General features: G+C 44.6%; 1 protein-coding gene across 47 annotated transcripts in view; it reads right to left on the bottom strand.

Annotated features, from left to right (window-relative positions):
* The window catches only part of LOC138245662 (protocadherin gamma-C3-like), an 830748-nt gene that overhangs the window by 13206 nt on the left and 795263 nt on the right, over positions 1-22279 (bottom strand). For all 47 annotated transcript variants that reach the window (XR_011194157.1, XM_069199458.1, XM_069199425.1 and 44 more), the window contains exons 2-3: positions 17740-17834; positions 4913-5001 (exon numbers count right to left, since the gene is read on the bottom strand). Coding sequence is in view for 46 of the 47 variants with exons in the window: in XM_069199458.1 (XP_069055559.1) it covers positions 4913-5001; positions 17740-17834 (184 nt within the window). In the remaining variant the exon portion in view is untranslated. The remainder of the gene's footprint in view (positions 1-4912; positions 5002-17739; positions 17835-22279) is intronic.

Raw genomic sequence — 22279 nt, 5'->3', positions numbered from 1 at the left:
TATAGAAATTCTATGCAATAACCATGTTGGATAATTGCTAGAACCCAAGTGTCTGTAGTGATTTCCTGCCATGCTTTGTAATAATGACCTATTCTTCCCCCCACTGGTGTTGTGTGGAGGGGATGAGTGACATGTGAGTCACTGCTTAGTTGCAGGGGTTTTGGGGCTTTGAAATTTTCCCCTATTCCTAGGGAATTGCCCTCCTCTGTATTGGCCCCGAAAGCCTCCCCTGTACTGTCCCTGGTAACTGGACGGTGTTGCCTGTGAGGTGCTGGCTTGTGTGGCCTGACCCCGAAACCCCCCTCTAAAGGGTGTCTTGCGGAAGGTGCCGTAGTTTCCTCTGCTCTGCGGGGAGTAGAGTGCGCCCATTGCTTTAGCAGTGTCCGTGTCCTTTTTAAGTTTTTCTATCGCTGTGTCCACTTCTGGACCGAACAGTTCTTTTTCATTGAAAGGCATATTGAGAACTGCCTGCTGTATCTCTGGTTTAAACCCAGACGTTCGTAGCCATGCATGCCTTCTGATGGTCACGGATGTATTAATTGTCCTTGCAGCTGTGTCTGCTGCGTCCATGGAGGAGCGTATCTGGTTGTTTGAAATGTTTTGACCTTCCTCAACCACTTGCTTTGCCCTTTTTTGTAGGTCTTTGGGTAGATGTTCAATGAGGTGTTGCATCTCATCCCAATGGGCTCTGTCATAACGCGCAAGTAGTGCTTGAGAGTTTGCGATGCGCCACTGGTTTGCAGCCTGTGCTGCGACTCTCTTTCCAGCTGCATCGAACTTGCGGCTTTCCTTATCCGGGGGTGGTGCATCCCCAGATGTGTGGGAGTTGGCCCTTTTCCTAGCTGCTCCTACAACGACGGAATCTGGTGGCAGCTGTGCAGTGATGAAAACAGGGTCTGTAGGGGGCGCCTTATACTTTTTTTCCACTCTTGGTGTGATTGCCCTACTTTTGACCGGCTCCTTAAAAATTTCTTTTGCGTGCCGGAGCATACCAGGGAGCATAGGCAGGCTTTGGTAGGAGCTGTGGGTGGAGGAGAGGGTGTTGAATAAAAAGTCATCCTCGACCTGTTCTGAGTGGAGGCTTACATTGTGAAATTGTGCTGCTCTAGCCACCACTTGAGAATACGCAGTGCTGTCTTCTGGTGGAGATGGCTTCGTAGGGTATGCCTCCGGGCTGTTATCTGACACTGGGGCGTCGTATAAGTCCCATGCGTCCTGATCCTGGTCACCCTGGCTCATGGTGGTGTGAGCTGGGGAATGTGATGGAGTTTGTGCTGGTGAGACGTGAATTACAGGTGGAGGAGAGGGTGGTGGAGTAACCTTTTTCACCACCTTTGTTTGTGGTGTTTGTTCAGTTTGGAACTCCAGTCTTCTCTTTCTTCTAATAGGGGGAAGGGTGCTTATTTTCCTTGTTCCCTCCTGTATGAAGATACGCTTTTGCGTATGGTCTACATCGGTAGATTGCAGCTCTTCCTCGAACCTATGCTTTCGCATTTGGGAGGTTAGTGAATGCTCCTCTGTATAAGAGCCTGGAACTGGGTCGGTTGCAGGTTGTTTTGGCACCGAAACCCTGTCTGCATCTTTTTTCGGCTCCGAGCTGACTTTTCTTTTTTTCGGGGCCGAAACCTCTCGGCGTTGATCTTCGTCGGTGCCGCTGTCTCGGCGTCGAGCCGTGTCTACACCGCTATCTCGGTGTCGATGCTTGTCTCCAGCACTTTCTCTGTCCCGAGAAGGCTGCGTACCGGTGTCTCGACCGGAGTCGGACTGTCTCGGCACTGTTTGGGCCTTTTTCGGTGCCGACGGTCGGTCACCGAATTTATGGGTCGAGCCATGGCCTGGTGGCAGTGGCGTCCCCTGGGCCTTGTCAATCTTCTTATGTGTTGTTTTCGACATCTTACTCACGGTTTGTGGGTCATCGAATTCCTCGGAGTCCGATTCGTGGATCGAGAAGGTACCTTCCTCTTCTTGTTCCTCGAACTCTCGGTGGGCTGTCGGCGCGGACGCCATTTGAAGTCTTCTGGCTCGACGGTCTCGGAGTGTTTTTCGGGACCGGAACGCACGACAGGCCTCGCAGGTGTCTTCACTGTGCTCAGGTGACAGGCACAGGTTACAGACCAAGTGTTGGTCTGTATAGGGGTACTTGTTGTGGCATTTGGGACAGAAACGGAACGGGGTCCGTTCCATCGGCGTTCTTCAGCACGCGGTCGGGCCGACCAGGCCCCGACGGGGGATCGAAAAACTACCCCGAAGGGCACCGGAGCTCTTCGATCTTCGATGCGGTGTTGAATCTAACTACGCCGATCCCGAACGCAACAATACCGACGAAAATCTTCCGAATTTAGCTATCTTTCCGTTCCGAAACTCGGAGCGACAGGAACACGTCCGAACCCGATGGCGGAAAAAAAACAATCGAGGATAGAGTTGACGGCCATGCGCAATGGACACAAAAGGAGGAGTCACTCGGTCCCGTGACTCGAAAGACTTCTTCGAAGAAAAACAACTTGTAACACTCCGGCCCAACACCAGATGGCGAGCTATTGCAAAACATGCGTATCTACAGCGACAGATGCCATCGAGCACTAGTTTTATCATCCCTTCGTGGTGGAATGGGCGGGGCCACTGAGGTGATGAGCACTGAGGGGAGTGCACTGTGCACTCCCCTCAGGGCGCATGTGTGTTTGGCCGCCCGCCTGTAGCCGGCAAAACACACATGCGCTGTAAGATCTCTCCAGCCCAGCAACAGAGTTGCTGGGCTGGAAAGAGCCTGCACAGGTCCCAGTCTGCCGGGGAGTGCCCAGCCAGGACGCTCCAAACCAATGCTGATGCTGATCTGAGCAGCGTCAGGATTGGCCACAGGGCATGCTGGGAGCCTGTGTCTGCTGCCTGAGGAGTCGGAGGAGAGGTGCGGTGCGGAGTGGGTACATTTTGATTTTAATTATTTTTTTGACCCGCACCCACGCGCTGCCCCCCACACCCCCGCATGCCACCCCCTCCTCATTAAAGATGTGAGCCGCAACAGACATTTACTAAACATTCACACAATGTAGGGCATCAAGAAAAGTTACTGCATTGCGTGAAAAGGAAAGAGCAAAAATGCTCCAGATTTACAAAGATATAAAGCACTTCTGTGCTCTCCTTGCATTGTTGCACTGTGTGCAGCCTAGCGTCAAAGCATGTACACGTGCACCACAGTGCAATGTTGCCTGTTACAGGCAGGATTCTTTTTGTGTATGAAGGGGCACTTTCGTGCAACAAAACAATCCTGAGGCATCTTCCTATTTCTATGGGTGCACAAGAATGCAGCACAAGTGCAAAGAGGAAATAATGAGGAGAAATAAAGTTATTTTGCCTCTTTATGCCTCACTTGGGAAGGTGTTGTATTTTGACACATTGCCAGGTTCACAAGTCTTGGTAAATCTTAGGATGTGCCAAAATCCATGTGTGGATGCATGGGAACACCCATGATCCACCCATAAAACGCCTCTCAAGTTGAAATGTAACGTTATTCAGCGCATGTTGGTGCCTTGTGTTACACATCTTTATAAAGGCACAACAAGGCCGTGCAAATCCGGCCTTGCAATACTGATGCTTTTGTGTTGGACAACACAATGGCTTCATAAATATTGCCCCCAGTCTCAGAATGTGCAACATACAGTGTAGACACATTTCAATTGTTGTCTTATTTGTAGGTCACATTTCTGTTGTATGCTTTGCTGCAATGCTCAAAAGTAGGTGAAAAGTGACTTGAAGGGATTGTAAAAAAAAAAAAAGAACAACTAACCATGGACACTATGGTGCGTTTATATGAAATTACATAATTAGGGGACCTGTGGGCCTAAATAATTTAAAGTTACAATTCTGGGCAAGAAACACGCTTTCTACTGACTGCAAAAACTACCAATGTTGCGGTACAAACTTTTACAATTTCTAGTGGGAGCGAAAAGTACATTTGGAACTAACGTGTGTTCTGTTTCCCATACATTGTTCAGCTTGACTATGTCATCCCTTCCTGTCGCTATATTTTGACAGATAGCGCAAGAGAAGCTGGCCGGATGTGAGGTTATCAACTACATAATGTTTTCTATCAAGTAAAGTGGTAAGGAGTTCGGCTTGTGGAAATAAACACCTCTACTGTGACTTTTCAAGAGCAAACCCTTGACATCAGTGCCCCCCCCCATTGTAGGACAAGTGTGAATGAATATTGCAAATAGCAAACAGAAGTCTAACATTTGATCACCATTGAAAATCAAAGTGAGCAGCCGTGCACTGCTGTCTCCTACACCAAAAGAGTCAAAATGTAACGAAATGTTGTTGTGTCCTTTAGAGTCTGCGCAATGCACCTTGTGGCCAGCCAGCTTGTGGGTTGTGCTAAAGCATTTCCCGACAATCCTGAATATCGCAAGTCCAGAGCACTGACCACACACCCTCCCACCGAGAAAGCCTTTGCCTTGCTTCGTACTGTACTAGCAGATGGTGTTAGACTGTCGATGCAGAGTTTTCATGTCTTCTGTGGTACTGTATGCTGCTTTAAAATACTGTGATTATTACAAAAAAATTGCATACCAATTTGGTGCTCTCCAACTAGGATACTGCACTACATCACATGACAATTACATCGGACCCACTATATCGACCTCTCCACTGCTTTGTGGTGTAAGAATAACCTCACCTATATTTACCTCAAAAAGAAAGCATAGCCAAGGGTTAATATTAGTAATTGTATACTTACATTGTGATGTAATGGTAGGATGATTTAGTGGATTCAACAATATTTTAGGTTATTATTATTGACCTTGAGGCAGTGACAAGCAGCCTCCTAAACTGAGTTTTCATGGTGGACTGTGATACATAAAGAATACGAAAGAAATGTTCACACTTCATAGAAAACGTGTAAAATTATTTGTGAACTTACCATTTGCTGAAGCCAGAATCATCGCCTGAAGCCTCTCTGTCTCAAATTGGTTGTTTGGCCATCCACCTGCTTCTTCTGAATTCTGAGAGCTGAGGGGGCAAAATGGGTCAAAGCATGAGAAAACAGCCTGCTCGGAAGAGACAAGAAGTGCGGACTAAAGAAACAGACAACCAAAAACCGACAGTGCTGTACTTTGATAATGTGGTACTACAGCAAATATTTGATGTTACAGTGATTTAGTAGCAAAAAAAAAAAAAGCAAATTTTGAAGAATATTTGAAATTAAGTACCTGACTTAGAGGTGTGTGATTTCTGGATTAAATGCTAAATCCAGAGTCAAAGGAGGAATTTGCTACTATGGAAATATGGTGTTAGAAATTCTAATAGAGATCTTTTACCATAATCAATAACCTTAGAAAGAAACACTAAGGCACATATTTATACTTTTTTAGCGCTGCATTTGCGTCATTTTTTGATGCAAAAGCGGCGCAAACTTACAAAATACAATTGTATTTTGTAACTTTGCGCTGCTTTTGCGTCCAAAAGTGGAGCAAATGCGCCGCTAAAACGTATAAATATGGGCCTAAATCTAGAGGAACATCAACCTCAGGAAGTTCCTTGGAGGATTATCCTCTGAATTGTGCATTCCCTCCAGAAACAAGAGGTTTGGGAATTACCACTCAATTATAAATCAGATCATACATCGCCTGAAACCTTGACAGCCATATCAAGCAACATATTGGAATATTTGCCCTTGAATGCCCAATGAACCCTTTCTCAGTTATGTAGTGCATGGATTAAACATTTATAAACTGGAGGGGGTGAAGGAGAACAGAATGCAACAGAGAAATTCAAAATCTAAATTTACATACATCATCAGACTAAACAATGCAAATATCAGATTATGGTGGTCATTCTGACCCTGGCGGTCTTTGACCGCCAGGGCGGAGGACCGCGGGAGCACCGCCGACAGGCCGGCGGTGCTCCAATGGGGATTCCGACCGCGGCGGTAAAGCCGCGGTCGGACCGGCACCACTGGCGGGGTCCCGCCAGTGTACCGCGGCCCCATTGAATCCTCGGCGGCGGCGCAGCTTGCTGCACCGCCGCAGGGATTCCGACCCCCCCTACCGCCATCCAGATCCCGGCGGTCGGACCGCCGAGATCCGGATGGCGGTAGGGGGGGTCGCGGGGCCCCTGGGGGCCCCTGCAGTGCCCATGCCACTGGCATGGGCATTGCAGGGGCCCCCGTAAGAGGGCCCCTACATGTATTTCACTGTCTGCTGCGCAGACAGTGAAATACGCGACGGGTGCAACTGCACCCGTCGCACAGCTTCCACTCCGCCGGCTCGATTCCGAGCCGGCTTCATCGTGGAAGCCTCTTTCCCGCTGGGCTGGCTGGCGGTCTGAAGGCGACCGCCCGCCAGCCCAGCGGGAAAGTCAGAATTACCGCCGCGGTCTTTCGACCGCGGAACGGTAACCTGACGGCGGGACTTTGGCGGTCGGCCTCCGCCGCCCGCCAAGGTCAGAATGAGGGCCTATATGTTTAATACTCAAATAAAAGTTAGAGGTAGGCAAAACAGCTAACTGCAAGAATGTAGAATTCTGATGAGTTTCTCTGATAAACTAAGCACAGAAAAAAGCATATTCTTCCAAATAATATTCCACGCTTTCATGGTTCAGAAAAGGCATATCTTTATATTTGCAGGCAGCTTTCAGAATCGGCATAATGAGGCTGGAGACGGTGGGTAGCACTATTAGAAAGTGTAACAAAGGCATGGTAAAGCTTCCTTGTACAACTAAACTCCCAGTAAAAGTACTGTTGGGACACAGACGATCAAGTAACTTAGAAAGGCCTTGCAACATTACTTTAAAGCTCCATCAGGTTGGAGACAGTCAAGGGTAACTGGACACATGGGTAAAGTACAAGGCCCTAGTGTTTCTTAAGTGCTGCTTGTTACTAAGATTCTATCTCAAAAACTGGAGAAAAAGAGAAGAAGGAATACAACTGCTAAAGCATCAGATAGGAAAAGAGGGTGTGGTGAGGGTAACAAGCCAGATCATTCCAAAAAAAGGAATGCATTCAATGTTTTTTAGGGTTGAGCTTGCGCATGCATCTCGTATGCGAAATACTGTTGTGATCAATAAAGGGCTTGGAGTCCACCTGTTGTCCACCATTTGTTGGTTTGCGTGGCACTTTTCTTTACAGCCTCGTAATACGTCAAGGCATGTAGGCCATCATTTCCGTTCCCCGGTGTGGAGCAGGGATCAAGCACTAATTGATTTCAACTTAATTTGTGTCCGTCCGCTGATCCAGATGTGATCGAGGTACTATTTTGTTCTAACTTCCAGTTCCCTGCAACCAGAAGGCTTTTGACTGGCAAAAATGTGACGCAAGAAACACCACATACAACAACAAAAGGAGATGGTATGCACCAATGGTATGCAAATACAAAACTCTGTCCCTCTGACCTACCCTACCACCTTCTATCATTTTTCATAGCAATGGCATGTCCACATAGCACATAATGGGAACGCACTCTCCCATTAGTATACATGACCGGAGCCTCAACCAATCCACTGATGAAATGTAAGCAAGTATAAAGTCTCTTACATGGGGATGGGTCTCCTCTTAACCCACTGATAAACGTAAATGACCATGGCACCCTTTAAATCATAATTTAAAATTTCTCACAAGAGAGTCGTGTGTACACAACCTTCACTTAAACAGTAGTAAGTACTACTTGCCTAGCAGCCGCACATTTGTGGGACTCGCTCCCCTAACATCAATAGATAACAGTTTCACTTTATGTATCGACCTCAAACAAGCAGGATAACATTTCTGTAACACGCCCAACAGCAGCACTGAACCAATCTCTGTAACAGTAGCGGATACTCACACATTGTGTTTCAATACACAGGCAGGACAACATTTCTTTAATCTGAGCATTAAACCAAGGTGGCCCAGGTGTCGGTGTACTTTTCCTTTGGTATTCCCTTAAGCCAGTGCCCCTTCAACAGTCTACTTTCAATTTAACCATGTGACAGGTCTGATTCCGCCATCAGACCAAAAGATATTCTCCAATTATCTTTCTATCCACTATTCACTTAGGGCCTCATTATAACCCTGGCAGTCACTGACCGCCAGGGTTAAAGTGGCGTTCGTACTGCCAACAGGCTAGCGGTACGAATTGCCATATTATGATTGCGGAAGGAGTGCCGGCAGTCAGAATCCGCCAGGGCAGCCCTGCTTGCAGCTCTGCCCTGGGGATTTTGACTCCCCTTACCGCTGGCCTATCCATGGCGGTGACGGTAAGGGGAGTAGCGGGCCCCTGGGGGCCCCTGCACTTGGCATGGGCATTGCAGGGGCCCCCATGCACAGCCCTGTCACAATTTAAAGCGTGACGGGTGCTGCTGCACCCGCTGCACCGCCACATTGCCGCAGGCTCCATTAGGAGCCAGCTGCAATGTTACGGCTGACATCCCCGCTGGGCCGGTGGGCGGAAACTCTGTTTCCACCAGCTGGCCCAGCGGGGAGGTCCAAATGCGGCCAGGTGGGTTTCCGGCCGCATGGGCAGCCGACTGGCGGTTCAGCCTTGGCCAAGGTTGAAATGAGGGCCTTAGTCACCACCAGTCCTCCTCAACGTATTTACCCTCTATCAGGCACTACTTTCTCATGCGGTGCCCGACATTTTGTATCTCCTTCCTAACTTACTCCCTGTCGTACGGCTCTCTGACAGTGCTTTGCCTCTCCTGCCATCGTTTTCTAGTCCATCTGACCTCATATCTAATGTCAAGTGCACATGGCACACTACTGCTCCACCGGCCAATAAAGCATGGCTATTTGAGGATAACTAACTTTAATCACAGTGCTGCTCTATCATTCCCTCTTGTCTGTCCCTCTTTGCTCTCTGCTGCCCAGCACAGTGAGGAGATCAAAGGGCTGCACCAGTGCTTTACAAGGAACCAACATACTAACATTTTCATACAACTGCTTGCCACTGCTCCCAGGTAATGCTTTTCAAGTTCAAGGCATTTCAGAAGCTCATGCTGGACACTGCAGGTCTAACATCTAAAAGCTGGGCAGGCCAGCTTCAGCTGATGTGACACATGGCTGTGCATCTACAGTTCACGCACAGCCTTACTGACACTGCACCAGTAACGGCAAATGAATCACCAGAAACAGGCGGATTTTCCACCCTGCCTCACATTTACCCAGCAACTGGGTCACGACCAGATTAGACGAGTAAAGCAGGGCGCGTAAACATGCTCCGTTGTTACTGGATGGCAATCACTTTGGTGCTATTAAAAGCACGCTCCGATCTGGTTTTCGACGAATGAGAGAACAGCACTGTTATCACAGACTGTAGCACGTCCACGTATCAGAAGTGAGGTCTTACACTCTCTAAAATTGCGCCTGCAAATAACCACTTTCTAGTAGACACAGCAGCCTGCGTGCCCTGCCTGCTGAAGACCGAGGGGAGGGTGAGACTGAGTGAGCCACGAGGGTCATGCAGTAATAGCCAGGGGCACTGGAGCGCCTGGTTCTGTTTTCCTGATACAAGAGGCTGAATCCCCCCCCGCCCCCTCACAAACACATCCCCCCTCTTCGCCCTCCCAAGCTTCTATTCGCTGACAGACCTTTGTTGGCTGACTGAAATCAGTGACTGCTTGGTTTTCAGAAACAATGGAACCATTCGGCCTTCTTCTGAATGTCTGCTTTTTGGGTCATTGCTTTGGAAACAGTTGTGTGTGAATGGCAACACTAAAGTACTGTCTCCAACTCTTAGACCCAAAGTTAGATCCATGTATTGAAATATTTATTAAATGTTTATTTTCGGTGGCATTGTGTGTTTTTTTAATGTTTACTGTCTCTTTGAAACAGTCCCATTTTTCTGTACAGCCTCTCTCTAAAACATTTCTATCTTATGCACGAGGGCAAAACATGTCAGAGGAAATGTGCTCACTCGAAGTGCGTTAAGAAAATAGTAAATAAAATGATCTATTTTAGCAAATCGGTGCTTCCATTTTACATTTGAATACTGTGGAGGCAGCTGTTCCAGATCACAAGCGCTCTTCGTTGTGCACTTCTCTTGGCACCATCTCTTGAGGGACGGCAACTGTGCTCTACTGAAAACAGGAGCCATGTTTGCAAGGTAGACACTCTCTCGGCAGTCTACTTTCGAGAGGTAAAAAAACACAAACTCATCGCAGAGTAAATTTTGCCTCAGAAAAAAATTCAAATAAAAGTAACAATTGTGATGCCAGCTATTGTTTCGTCAATAGTATTCACATGGAGGTTCTCATATGAATGATCTACTTTCTTCCATGCTGGAAGCCTTGCAAACTTTATTAGCCACTTTCTGACTGAATTTGGGATCTGATGTTGTGTCAAAAATCTATTCTTGGGAATGAGCGTGTGGGGAGCTTAAATTACTCTTAGATCACCTGAACCTTTTTTTTTCTCACAAAGGAGTAGGGCTGTAGGTCAAATAAAAAAATTAATCTTCATTCCTCTAGCACTGAGCACATACTCTCAAAGGTTCTGTGGTAGGGTTAGATGTTCTCAAATGGCCATGAAATAGTGCTGCCTGATGCCCTTGGTATATTTGGTGATGGCAGCTTGCTTGATTCTGACACATTCAGACCACTACCACGACCTAACATGTAAAGGGATAATTATGAATCTACCTATGCCTGAATTGTGTCCTGGCTGCTTTTTGCATGCACAGGAGTCTGCGTGCTTATTTCTGTGCAGACTGCAGAAACGAAGGGCAAGAGCTCCCCAAGTTCTTCTATTTACTTGTTAGGGTTGTTTTATGTATCGTGGAGCAACCCTCTCTTGGTATATTTCCTTTAAAGATAATGCATGGCCTTGTGTATTCTTTACTTCATATATGTACATATACTACAGACAGATTTTAGTTGTATACTACAGACGTCTGCCATTACATCTGAACTTGAACTAACGTTTGTTACAAACTGATATTAGTCGAGCCACTGCCAGCTCACTTCATGTTAAGTTCCAGGTGTGTTGAGGGTGAACATTTGCAGTGGTGTTGCCAGCACAAATTCTTTGCATGCCGTCCCAAATAGCTTGTCTATGGACATGTGCCTTTTCAGTGGTGTTATTTTGGCTCTTCGAGGAGGTGAAGGGGTGTTTTAGATACCACTGAATAACCACAGCATTCTTACCACACGTCTTCTATAGTAGATGATGAGCCTGTGTGCCCACCTATCAACACTGAGAGTGAAAACTAAGGTAGTGTATCTGTTTCAGTCTCTTCAAACCACCAGGCTTTGGTTGATACAATCTCCTGGTGTGCCATTTCTTCTTACTAAACATTGAACCATCCGTGACTACATATATCAAAGGCCTTTTTAATACTATTTTAGGACTGCTGGTGCTGCCAGCGGCAGTGGGCTTGAATGTATTGGTTGTTGCAGGAATGTTTATGGTGCTCATAGGAGCAATGTTTTTTCTGTTTCCTTCCATCTGCTTTGGTTCTTTTTAAAGGAGGTGCTACTAATTTGAACTTTACCTATTACTTTACTATCACCATAGCGTGTATAGAATCTTGTACCGTACCTTCCCATGCCATGTTTAGATACGGACACTATGTGCCTCAATTTGCATGCCAGCTTGTGCATCACATCCCTTTTCCTTGACACACCAACCCAGCTGTGATCATCTATCATAATAGTAAAACCTGGGTGTTTCAACGAGAACCATTTCAGCCTCTCAGAGACTCTTGAACATACATGAATGTGGGGGTAGCTATATACTCAAATATTATTAACAAACATATTCTCTCCTAGTGCAGGTGAATCAGTGACAATTCGGAAGCCACACAGATACTGAATAGAACAAGGAGCAATTCAGGGTTATGGGTGAGAACTCACAGCTGGGCCTTGCAGTTCATATGAATTCACCAAGATTGAAAGGGCTCCCTCTACGCTAACCCAAGGCACAGCACTCTTGGGGGCCCAACTGCAGCGACAGTCAGCCTCTGACACACAGAGCTCTGTGCACTAGTGTGGGGTGGTAAGATACCACAGGCTACTCCCCCATCCGACTCTAAGAAACTGGGCATACCGGGAATGCAACTTAGACTTGCCAAGTGCGACCTTACTGGCGTTTCCAGGGTGGGAGATCTTTGGCACAAGGGCTGGTAACTCCTTTTCTTGACTTACGATGGGAATTTCACCTTGTGCCCACTGAATGCTACCACTACCTCCAAGTGCAACACGCACTTCAGACAGCACTTCTGATGAGGGGAAGAGGGTGTGGGGTGGGGGGGCTGTTAACTCTACCTCCCTGAATCCTCACCCCCAGGGAATGGGTTACTGGAGGAACATATGCACTGGAGAGCGACATTCCCTCACTTTTCAGAAATTAATCAGCAACTCACCAGATATTCTGAAACACTTATGGGCACACTGGGAGAGTGACCTGGAGGATTTTGAAGACAATGAATGGCTTGAAGCCCTAGCTTCCCTGAAAGAAGGACAATTATATCTCAGTTCCACCTGGTGCAACTTAAAAAGCTTCATAGGTCCTACTTTACATACACCATCAAAGTGAAAATGGGCAGGATAGCCGACACAGGGTACCTTAGGCACTGCAGTCAAGAATGTTCCTTCTTGTATATATTATGGGACTGCCTGGCGGTGCAGGAGTACCGGGAATCGGTGGTTGCTTCCATGAATGATGTGTGTGGGAGTGGGATGGAGGCCTCAGCGAAATGGTGCCTGCTGAATATATGGGATGCAACAGACTAACAGAATGGAAAAAAATTGAATGACCCTAGGACTGGCTGTGGCCAAATGCAACATAGCAAGTCTGTGGGGGAGGCACAAGCACCTCAAATGGGAGACTGTAAATGCGACATGGATTGGTGCATGATGGCAGAGAAGGTGACTTCTGAAAGCCGGGTTCACCCCCAAAAATGGATGAAAATATGGGGATGATGGAATGCTTATAGAGGGAATCCTTGTGTCTTCCTCATTTCAGACTGTCTGTCAGGTTCGCTCTGACCAATTAAGCTCGATTGTTACAGCAGATGGCATAGGTGGGAGGGTTGAGCGCTCCTTCAGTCATATTGTAAATCTCCTATTGGTATTTGATCAATCATTGATGGCATGTGAATTTCGTGTTTTCCATGCACTTTCCATTTTTCAAATAAAGATCTTATTAAAAAAAAAGTGGTAAAGTGGGAGCACGACAAGACAGTACATGGCAGTGTTGCTTGCAAGAGTTGGTACCACAGAGAGGCAATCTAAGGAGCACTCCTAGAAGTTCTATAGAGTGATTTGAAATTTGATATAGAATTTCTGTTACAGACATGGGCAACGTCATCCAGTCAGCGGACAGACACTGTGGGAAGGTGATAAGCACCACCACTCATGAAATGTCCTATGGGTTTACCAACGCTGATGGCTTCAAACTAGATAAACAATGTAGCTGGTGCGGCGGTGAGAGCAGAACTGAGAGGAACATACAGCACACAAAGCCTACCTCTTGCTATGCAGGGCACAGACTCATGTAGAGTTGTGCAGTTATTTCCAAAGAGCACCTCTAAGCCAGAAGGATGGTGCGAATTTGGAGACACTCCAGAGATTGCCAAACAAAATGGTAAAATCGCAGAGGCTATGAAAAGTTGAATAAATTTAGGTGCGCACATTTGATGAACGTTGCCTACGTGCTATGTTCAAATATCTGAAACTGACGTTTTTCACCTGAAATGTATTCACCAAAAGACAGCTACAAATTGTGGCATGAAAGAGGGTAGTCATTTTGAGGACGTGTAAACAGGTCCTCCAGCAGATGTTAATACAGACAAGAAGGGAAATGTTATTAAATACTTGGGGAACGGTATAGGAGAGCAGAAGCAGTGGCTAAAAGGTGTGAATGTTGCAAAGCTTAAGCAGACAAAACAAGTGACAACGCAGAGAGTATGTTGTGAAGTGTAAGCAGACAAAATGTGAGACGGGCAGATCTTGGTGATCTTTTTTTATGGGGGCTCAGGCACAAATCAGGCAACGGCCTGGTCACTGTTAGGGCTGTCTTTGCAGCACAGTTATGGCAGCGTAGACTGAACCAGGACTGGAATGGATGGACCATCTTCGAGAAGGTGGTATAGGCTTCATGCACTTGTAAGCCTAGGTCTAGCGGCTGTCAAGCTGATGCAAGCATGCGCATTGTGAGGCGGGTGCACTGAACATCAGTTCAATGAAAGCTGGATTGAGGCTGCAAACCAGTGTTACCCACGCCACCAGTAAGTGACTAGAGGGCAATGATTTTTTTAACTATCGCTGAGCGGATTCTAACAGGACCCGACATTTTAGTGTTGCAGCACTATATAACCTTTTTGAAAAAGAGGGAACTAGGCAATCACAATGGAACTGTTAGTGAAGACAATGTATCAGTGCAAGAAAAGCATATTACACGCATGGACTTGACTCTTTAGAATGGAAAGCTCAAAACAAGTTACTCATATCCTGAGATGATGTCAGTCCTGTGTTCAGGACCCGCCTTCTTTGGAATCCCCCGACTATTGTGCTATTATGTGACTCTTTGGAACACATCACTGGCTCGTGAAATGCATTTTCCGGATTTGACCACTGCGTGAAAAATGCTGGCGCAGTAAACTGAACCGCGCGTCACATACATGGGTCACTGCCTCGCAATGGTTGCTCATTGGTACACTTTTAGAGCTTCTATTACTAACTATCAATTTTAAAACCGCACACGCTAGAGGCATTTTTACAGCCGTCAAACTGAACAGGCTTCAAGGAAAGTATGAATTATGAATTAGGAGCTTGTGCACCTCTGTAAATTAAAAACGTCGAAATGTGCGCTTCTTTAGCTTCAGGCACTACATGGTGCTGGCAGCAGCAGGTGCTAGTAGCAGCCATGTTCTCCTCCACCACAGCGCCTCGTGCTTGTGCTGTTATATTTAGGTGCTACTGCAAGACTTCCTACCAACATACAAATAAACGAGTGTTCAGGATGCATCGATCTGACATTATTTAAGGAATAATTGAGCCCTTCATAAATAAAGCAACCTTTTCTTTGTAAACTCCAGTCCTCGAGTGCCTAAAACGCTTGCGCTCCATTGCAACTACAGGATACTCTAGGAAAACACAAGTGATATATCAGTGTTATGTAACTTGTGCATGAAAAAGTATTTAGAGCACATTAACCACCTGTATTTGGTATCTATATCCCGCTAACCAAATGCCATTTAAGTCACACATTTTTGAGGGAATAAAACAGCTCACTGCAGAGGTAATTTTAAACCATCGTTGGAATTTTACAATTCAGCGTTGGTGTTAATGATGTGAGCTGAATATGATATCTTGCGGTGCTTGGTATTTCTATCACCGTTTAAGCACCCATAGATAATGTGCTTCACACCAACACAGTCCAATCTCTTCCACCACGGGTAGTGAAACGGAGGTGCAAACGACAGGAGGTAAAACAATCAACCTAATAAGCATCTTTAACTGACGAAGCATTATTGATTTCAGGCAAATTCTTTATCTAGGAAGACCCGAATCTAAAACTCTGTAGAGCAGACAGTGGTGAGGAGCCTGTTCTTCCAACGCTTAGCAGATGCAAGAGATCCCTCAGGATATAGGATGCTGATAAAAAATGTAAATGCCTTTGTTGATACCTGAAGCTCAATGGCTCCTTCTCATAGAGAACAGAGGTTTGAGTGCTGGATCCGCCGTGGGACATAATCAGGGAAAACTGAGCAGTTCGCAGAGTAAGACTCACATGAGTAGCAGAAAACATCCCTTGTCACCATCACATATGTGCAATGACATAATCCAAGTATGATACAATAACTCTATAGTACACAAAAGGCGTCCATTCAATGTGTTTGGGAATCATCATCCGACTGTTCGGATTTGACATACTGTAGTGTGGACCTAGAAAGGCGATTTTAGAAATATTTTGGAAAGAGAACATTTTTCAACTCTAAAATGGCAATTCTGTCAAGTGGCTCAATACCTGTAGGAGCAAACTCCACCAAAGAAACTAAACTGGGCTCCTCAGTCACATTGATTGGTGTGGAACGATACCGCCCATATGTTCATTCTATGTCTAAAATATCAGTGCACTTGGCGGGGATCCTCAAACATGACCTCTGGCATGTCGACATGCACAGAGGAAATATACACCATTTGCATACTTTGGACACGTGCTGAGAGGCAGCTTTGATGTCACAACATTACAGTCTGCTCAAATTTAAAGGCACGGAAGTGGGTCATCAGTATGGAATGGACAGCTGTGTCCAAAACCTTGAAGAGGTCAACGAGCAAAGGAAAGCGTGCATGTTTTACTTTCAAACACATTCCAGCTGGAAATATGCCCACAGAGGCTGCTGCATGCTAGTCAAGCAATTTACCTTTGCAAGGGTACTGAGATGGACATGTTGGAGACATTGGGCCATTCACATAAACTACAGACCCTTATCGATTGGTGGTGTCTGGGTGAGAGGGGATTTCTAAACTGGTCATATTCATAGGACATCAAGACCCAGTCATATTCAACTCCATTTGGTGCAAAAGTGGAGTAGTTAGGGGTGAGAATTAAATTTCTTTAACATGGCAAGAAGAGAAACAGTGATTCTTCACAGCAAGCATTTTGGGCCAGATGTATGCAGCCACTTAGCAGTCACAAGCACTGCACTTGCTAAATCACAGGGTTTGCGACCACTAAATGCCTTTATGGAGTATGTTAAACCCATTTGTGCTTACTGAAAAGGAAAATGTGTTTGTCACTTCTTGGAAGGGTCATGTTTAGGGCGTCTCTTCCAAATAGTAATTCATTATGATATGTATCAATGGTTTGCAACGAAAATCTGGTTGCAAAACATTGAAATATTACAAAATCCCAACATGGGGTGGTAAATCATTCACAAAAGGGATGGGGGCCTTCTTGGGACCCTTCCCCTTTTTCCCCTTTGCGAATGTAAGAGAAAAGTTATAATGACGAGGTAGGTCAGGCTGCGACCCACTACTACGATTCGGAATTTTGTGAACCGACCAACTAGTACATTGGTCAGTTCATGAAACTCAACATCACAAAATACGGATTGCAATTTGCGACCAGTATTTTGTGACCAGTGTTTCACACATCTGGTCCCTTGGCGAAGAGACGGGTATGCGTAGAATGTAATATGACGACATCTCCTGAAATGCCACTGTGCGCGCAGAGCTGTAATCCGAAAAACCTATCTACATGGAAGACAACAGAAGAGCCAGTAAACCACCGATTTTTTTAAAGCATGCATGTACGTAAAAAAATGCCACGTTTGCCAATCATTTACATGGTTAAAAGCTAACTCGAGAGGAAAGAGCTAACCACAAGTAACAAATGCAGTGAACATGAACAGTATACAGGTCTAATAGACAAACCTACAACTGCTTGCATTTTTTCTTTAGAAACGTTCATTTTGTGGGTTCTAGTTCAGGTAAGTGATAATTAATAAGGGACGAGCATCTCTACCATTAAATACTCAAGGAAGGGTCTCAACATAAAACAACTTTGTTGGAATGCTTATCCGGCACTAATAATTGGGTTTCTCGCTAGTGTGAAAAAACTTTGTTGATACAAGTGTTTTTACCACGTAAATATTTTACTACCGCTTAGTTAATGAGGTCACCTCCCTTCCCGTCTTTTTAGGATGTTTCTAGCCACAAAAAAACACACTAAATAAACCACAATCTTGACCAGGGAAACATAAGGAGAACATTATGGGCCGGAAGCACGAATGCAACCCATGTGTTTCTGTTCAAAGGAGACAACCTCCTACTCACCCGCTAGTGCCCGGCCTCTGTGCCTGCGAGAAGCGCCAGTCTGTGTTCGGTGGAGCTTGTTGGAACGGCTGGGCTTGTTGGAAAGGTTGAGCTTGCTGAGAAAAGAAATTAAACATTTATTTAACTTTTTTGTCACTCCTTTTGGCAGCTGATCATCAGAACAATATTATTTTAGCAGACAGAAAATGACATTCATATTACACAAAACAGTCAGAAAAACTTCTAATGGCCTTCGTGAGGACTAACAGATACTGCACAATGCAACACAACGACATCACGTTATCATTACCGAGAACTAGGCTGACCTTCTGCGAAACCGATTGCAGGGGAAGAGCCTTTCCAGAGAGAAATCTGCTCTTACAGTTGGAAACATAAAAAATGAGTTGTAAATCTAAAAGAAGTGAATCATGTGTAGCCTAGTTTTAGCTTCCTAAAAAAAAAAAAAAAAAAAAAGTTGCTCCTAAAAACTTTTTTCATAATTTTCTAAATGTAAGTCTCGTTCTCCACATATAAGCCTTCTGGATTTTCCATACGCAGAAAATCTGCCCCGTTTACAGTAAGTTAAAATGTACATTTTGCGCTTTGATTTTTTTTCACTACTAAGACAATTTTATTCTGTGGCGACATAACTTGACCTACTCTGCCTCAAATATGGAAACTGCTTCCTTGATTTTCCACTCGGTGAGCACATGTCAACATTTTGTGGTATACAAGTGTTTACATGGTGCAAACTTCCCTGCATATCCACAATCTGTGAATCCAGATACAGCATTTAAAAATGTTACTGATGAGCTTTCAACCATGAAAAGATGGACAAAAAATATTCAAAAAACACACCATGTAATATAAAAAAATGTAAATGCATAAAACAAGTAATAATAAAAAAGTATTAGGTAAATATTATGTTATCTAGATGTTACTTTTGTATCTGTTAAAAAATTGATGTTTTACTTTGTGTTTTATTGTCCTGTCACCAGAACTCCTTGATGGCATTATAAGTAGGTATTACAGACATTTCCATCCGTATATATCCAGATTTAATATTTAATTTTATAATCTGTTTTTATCTATGTTTGTGTCATGTGCAAAAATGTATTGCCATTAGTATATTTTCACATGTATTTATTTAGTCTATAAATAGGCATCTAGAATTGATGCCTGCAGAGTTTTAGCACTATCAAAAGCAACACATGGCAGCAATATTCATCTAACATGGGCATTAGAGTACTATCCATTGTGCGGCTATTTAAGTTTCATTAGGGAATCCCTTCCAGTTTTTCCCTCTCCATTATGGCAGTCTGCATAGCTTTTAGGCTGCAGCCATCGTAGGAGACATACTTTCCACTGTCATTTGTGCCTGTAAAAAACACACACACACGGAAACAGAGTGTTTTCTGTTTGTAGATATGGGTATACATCAGTGAAAGGTGAACACTGGAAGGATTAATCATAATACACGGTTTCCCGGGTTCTACATATATTTAACACATTGAATATCACTATTTTCCACTGTTTTCTGGAAACTGTATTTCTCAAGGCACACTTCAGTAAGCTAATTTCCAACAGTAAACCGATTGTACATACAGGAATTCAGAAGTATGTCTCACCTACGCCGAGAGTGAAACACCACTACTCACAAAGAAAGCTTTGAGAATCAGGCACTGGCGGTGATGGGAGACTGTTTGCTCTCTTTGGATGTGTTTTACATCTTCACTTTCACCTATTACATCTTCAGTTTCCTCGTTAGTGAGAGAAAAAACATATTTATGCTAGATTGAGCTACTCATTCATGCAGAACTGACAAGGCTGAATTCCATGCCTTGTTGTAAAAGAATATTGAACAGACTGTAAACCAAAATGAATTGCAGCTGCTTGTTAACATGTAGGAATGAGGGTGGGACTGCCTGTGCACACTACAGCAACAGGCGTATTGCTGAGTTTCCAATTTTCTCGCTATGACCTCTGTAGTATTAATAGCCATCATTGAATATGACAGATGCAATGATGAGGTTATAAGTTACTGTCAGGAACTGTGCGTTCCATGCTCAAAGTATGGGAGCATACTGGGAGTTGAGGTAAAATTTCCAGGCTTTGGGATTATTGATAGGATCGGGGACTCTGATCCCACTTGCCTTCAGAAATCAACAGGAGATCCACAGCCATTCACCAAAAGTGCACTTATATGCAGGGCACTAGAAATATGCAGCAGGAGAGGGCCAAATTATTCGGCGGGGTTAACTAAATTATGAAGCAAGAAAAGGCAAACTGTACTGCATAATGCAGCACATTTTGTGATACTATTATTTTATCATTAGGGTCGAGCGCACAAGTGCTCTGGCCTGTTGTAAACTTTCTGTGGGCATTTAACCACGCTCAGTCTTGCTATTCATTGTTTGTTGTGTTTGTTTTAAATACTTCATTTTTATTGGTGCATTTTGTGAAATGTTCCTCCTTTGTGTGCTGAGTTCCCTCCCACAGGCGATTTAACTAAGTGAACATTTTTGTTGGCCATCACACCACATCACACTTCTCCTGTTACAGCATGTCATGGCCCCTCCGGTTTCGATTCGCCTTCCATCCCAGCCGCGATCCTTTCTAGACATTCACACAGGGAGCCAATAACTCTTGCGCTCACGGCGACGGTGGCGCTCTGAATCGGCTTGCTTCTGTCAACTGTTTTGCTTTCAATTTTCAATTTATGTGTCAAGAAAAGTCCAGTTAGGAATTTACAATGCTAATAGCTCTAACTCAAGTAAATGCGAGACCCATTGCATTGCAAATGCTTGTTTTTACACTTGTTAGCACTCTCTGTGATAACTCTGCACCTCATTGATACCAACAAGACACAGAAAAGTGACTATTAAACTTTGCAAAGGGCATTCCACTACACAGCAACATGTGTTGATGCATTCTTAGTAACTTTTGAACCGTTTGAGCTAGAAACATATTTTTTTGTGTTGAAATCTGCAGATTATCCAGTAGATGATGGACTGTGTAGCAAATCCATAACTATGAGAAATACGCTGCTGCCGCATAATCGCATAATTCCAGTAGCCCTGCTTAAATATAACATCAGGGTGGTGGCAGCACACATCCATTATTTATAGGTAGGGGCAGTAGAGAGCAGCACATGTACTAACATCAGCCACTTTCGTTGCAGAGGTCCTTCACAACAAAACTAAGCACGTAACACAGAATTAATGCAGCTGAAACATGACTGTGAGGCACTGAATGTTATGGGCAATAAAACTTTGGGTGCTAACTTCCAAAAAAAGTAAGGCAATCTTTCTAGAACAAAAGCACATTATTATTATCCTGTCGGAGATAACGGAGTTCTATTATGTTATTTGACAGCTTCCGCTATCCCTAGGGACTATGACTCACCCAAGACCACAAAAGATTTAAAAAAAATAACCACTGGTTCCCTTTGATGCAACTTCCTATCAGTGTAGCTGCTCCATGTTCTTCAAGCGTATATTCAGTTCGCTCTGTTCTGAATCACAAACAGTGACAAATCAGTGTGTCTAGTCAATCCTATAAAAAAAATTATTCAGATATTTTATTTTTACTTATGCCAATAAATCAGATCAGCACGAATTTAAAGGAAAAAGATGCCTGCCTGTGATAAACCCATACAGACTACAGATAAAATAAGGAGTGCCCGAGAAGCCTTGTGGCTTGGCGTTACTGCTATATTGTGGAACTGTGGACCACTGCAGTGTCTCCATTACTTCTAGGTGTGTGCCCAATCCACAGCTCTACAGACCACTGCTCGACTCCACTCCTCTTCAAAGAGTACATTAGAGCACTACGGGATAGTAAATAAGTGATGTGCTATCGTACCATGAGCATCCTAATTATAAGCAGATCTATGTGCTGTGTATGGCAGAGGTAGGTGCAGCAGGTTCTATCATGCCAGCCTGCCTGTTGGAGGCCACTGCCTGGATGCAGGATAAACGGGACTTGAAATTCTGACAAGCAAAGGGTAATCTCTATGGATCGAAGCTATAGCCAAGGGAAACGCTTCGCCTTAGCTATGTCTATGGTGCACTACTCAGATGTTGCTGTTCCACTGTAGCGCCAACCTCCAGATGCAGGCTGTTAACAAGAGCCTGAGGGAAGCTTTGTTATGTATGAATGGTAAACTGTTTTCATTCCCCTTTAGTTACTAAAGTTTATTGTTGATCCTCGTTTTGGTATCACTATGAAGACTATGGAAACAACATCAAAGAACAAAAAACACAATAGGACAAGTGGAAAGGTTTGGGCGTGTGCTGAATGAAGCTCGTAAAATGTCAGAGTGAGGTGGTCACATTCAGCCTATGGCTGCAGAACATTGTAATTTGTACTGGCTTTCTGTCTAGCTTGGAGGCAACTTCAAAGTGACCCTGATGGCCTATGAATTACCTTAAACACTTGGCCGAATTATCAGCAGTTATTGCACTCTGGGTTTATCGAATGTGGATTTTCACTGCCCTACCGGCCAAAGGCCTATGGTTGAGCTTCGGGGGCACACCTTCCCAGGAGCACTTACAGGATT

This window comes from Pleurodeles waltl, chromosome 7 (assembly GCF_031143425.1).
Source record: "Pleurodeles waltl isolate 20211129_DDA chromosome 7, aPleWal1.hap1.20221129, whole genome shotgun sequence".
NCBI classification, from domain to species: Eukaryota; Metazoa; Chordata; class Amphibia; order Caudata; family Salamandridae; genus Pleurodeles; species Pleurodeles waltl.
The sequence above is the reverse complement of the archived record's forward strand: the minus strand, read 5'-3'. Positions and strand labels throughout refer to the sequence as shown.